The sequence below is a fragment of the Sinocyclocheilus anshuiensis genome, unplaced genomic scaffold (genome assembly GCF_001515605.1).
Source record: "Sinocyclocheilus anshuiensis isolate Anshui unplaced genomic scaffold, SAMN03320099.WGS_v1.1 scaffold1487, whole genome shotgun sequence".
NCBI classification, from domain to species: domain Eukaryota; kingdom Metazoa; phylum Chordata; class Actinopteri; order Cypriniformes; family Cyprinidae; genus Sinocyclocheilus; species Sinocyclocheilus anshuiensis.
The window spans coordinates 605,909-607,957 of NW_015555817.1; the positions used below are offsets into that span (position 1 = coordinate 605,909).

Genomic DNA, 2,049 nt, shown 5'->3' on the forward strand with positions numbered 1-2,049 from the left:
GCAAATATATAGGGCCCCATTCCTATATTTTGCCTGGGGCCCCCAAATCACTAAATCCACCTCTGCTTGTAAAGGACACAAAAAGCCTGCACACTGACTGTACCTCAGCAGCTGGGTTGTTTCGTTGGAAACAGGCTCAACCCAGCGGTTGGGTAGAAAAACTACCCAGCACCTGGATAAAATATTTAAAACATCCCAATAAAATGACCCAACAGCCTGAACCCAGCATCTGGGTTAAAAAAAATAACCCAGCATTTTTTAGAGTGTAGGATGGTTTGAGGGTGAGTAAATCATGAGGTAATTTTCATTTTTGGGTGAACTATCCCTTTAAATCTGATCACTTATAAAAGTACTATAGTTAGCACACCTCATGAATGATCTAAGTAGCATGAATAGTTCAAAATAAGTTCAGTGCTTATGTTCGTATAGGGATTGTAACTTCATGGGTAACAGTGAAAGCGATGCTTAGCCATTATATGATGCAACATCAGTCCTCACCCCATTCCCATTTGTTTATTTCTTTTGTCAAATGTCTAGGTGCTTTACTGCCACCTGCTGTTAATCCAATGACCTAAACGCTTGAACACCTGACTAGCTGTGCATCCACCACTAGCAACAAGCTTGGTAAATGCATATATTATATGAAGTTTAGGAGACCAGAGGTTGAAAAATACACTGTTTACTAAACGTTGACAGATCTGCATCTGTCGTTCACAAAGTCATTTGATGTACTATAAAGACAGAATGACATTTTATTCTTGAACACTGTGACAGCACATTCAGCGACCCTCCACAAGGAAAGGGTCATCTTCACTCTCGCTCTCATCCAGGAACTCCTGTCGCAAGGGTGACTTCTCTGAAGCCATTGCTTCCATTTGGAGGACGTCCCTCTTACGACGCAACCAACGAACCCCGTCTCGTATGCGGCTGAACTTGGCAGAGCGAAGGTGCCAGATGAGGAGAGCGCAGATCAAGACGCTCATCAAAGAGGCTAGAGGAGGATGAAGAATTTCAGGACAGGATTTATTAGTTCAGTTCACTCATGAAGGATTTTTCAAGCAGCAGTAATTAAACAATCACTACAGCCTAGTTTTAGAAGTTAACATTTTATATTTTAAAATGAAAAAAATAAAATAAATAAATTATATTTTGCATATAGTAACTTGGAATAAGATTTTTTTGACCAATAAGATCACTGGAAACAGAAAAGAGTAAGGATTAAAGTGTTTTTTTTTTTTAATACCTGTGGCAATTACAAAGACTGCCTGGCTTAGGGAAGCCCTGTCCGCTGTAAAGTCGATCACAATGGGGCTGGTCACTTTGTCTGAGGATATATTCACCTAAAACCACAGGAAGGAGAATGAGATAATAGTAATACGTGTGTAATTTCACCACCTGCTGGACAGAAGCAGTGTTATCAACTCATAGCCCAATATTATACACCATGTAATAAAATTATTATTTTTTTATTATTAAAATACCATTTAAATGTTTGGGATCCATAAGATATATATATTTTTTTATGTTTTAAAGTGCTCGCCCAGGTTGCATTTAATGAAAATACAATAAACCGTAATATTGTTAATTAATAATAATAATAATAATAATTTTATATTTAAATAGTTTAATATATTTTATCTATAATATATTTTAAACTCATCATGAAATCAACTGACATTTTTTTGTTTCTTGTTTGCTGCGTTTAACTACGGAGCCCCTAAAGGGACATAGTGGTGGAAAAAAAAAATCAGATTGAGTGAAAAAATTTGGGGTACTAAAATCGCCAGTAGGTGGCGGCCAGTCACTGTCTAATGAGCAAGGCGAAGCATTCATTCATTCAGTAACGAAGCAAATGGTTGTAGTTATGAAAGGGTTATTAATCAGTTCCGATTATCAGTACTCTCCGAATCATTCAAAACTGCAGATTCATTCACCAACCATTTCGTTGGAACTATTATTTCCTTGTAAGATATAACAAACAAGATTGACAATATTGTGTTTAAAATGTAGGCTACATTTAAAGGGGTCATATGATGCGATTTCAAGTTT

At 36.8% G+C, this 2,049-nt stretch overlaps 1 protein-coding gene across 1 annotated transcript in view; it reads right to left on the reverse strand.

Annotated features, from left to right (window-relative positions):
• Window positions 1-454: 454 nt before the first annotated feature.
• The window catches only part of cpdb (carboxypeptidase D, b), a 13,824-nt gene continuing 12,229 nt past the window's right edge, over window positions 455-2,049 (reverse strand). Inside the window, exons 20-21 of the mRNA XM_016469470.1 lie at window positions 1,244-1,340; window positions 455-991 (exon numbers count right to left, since the gene is read on the reverse strand). Coding sequence (XP_016324956.1) covers window positions 780-991; window positions 1,244-1,340 — 309 coding nt within the window. The 3' untranslated portion in view covers window positions 455-779. The remainder of the gene's footprint in view (window positions 992-1,243; window positions 1,341-2,049) is intronic.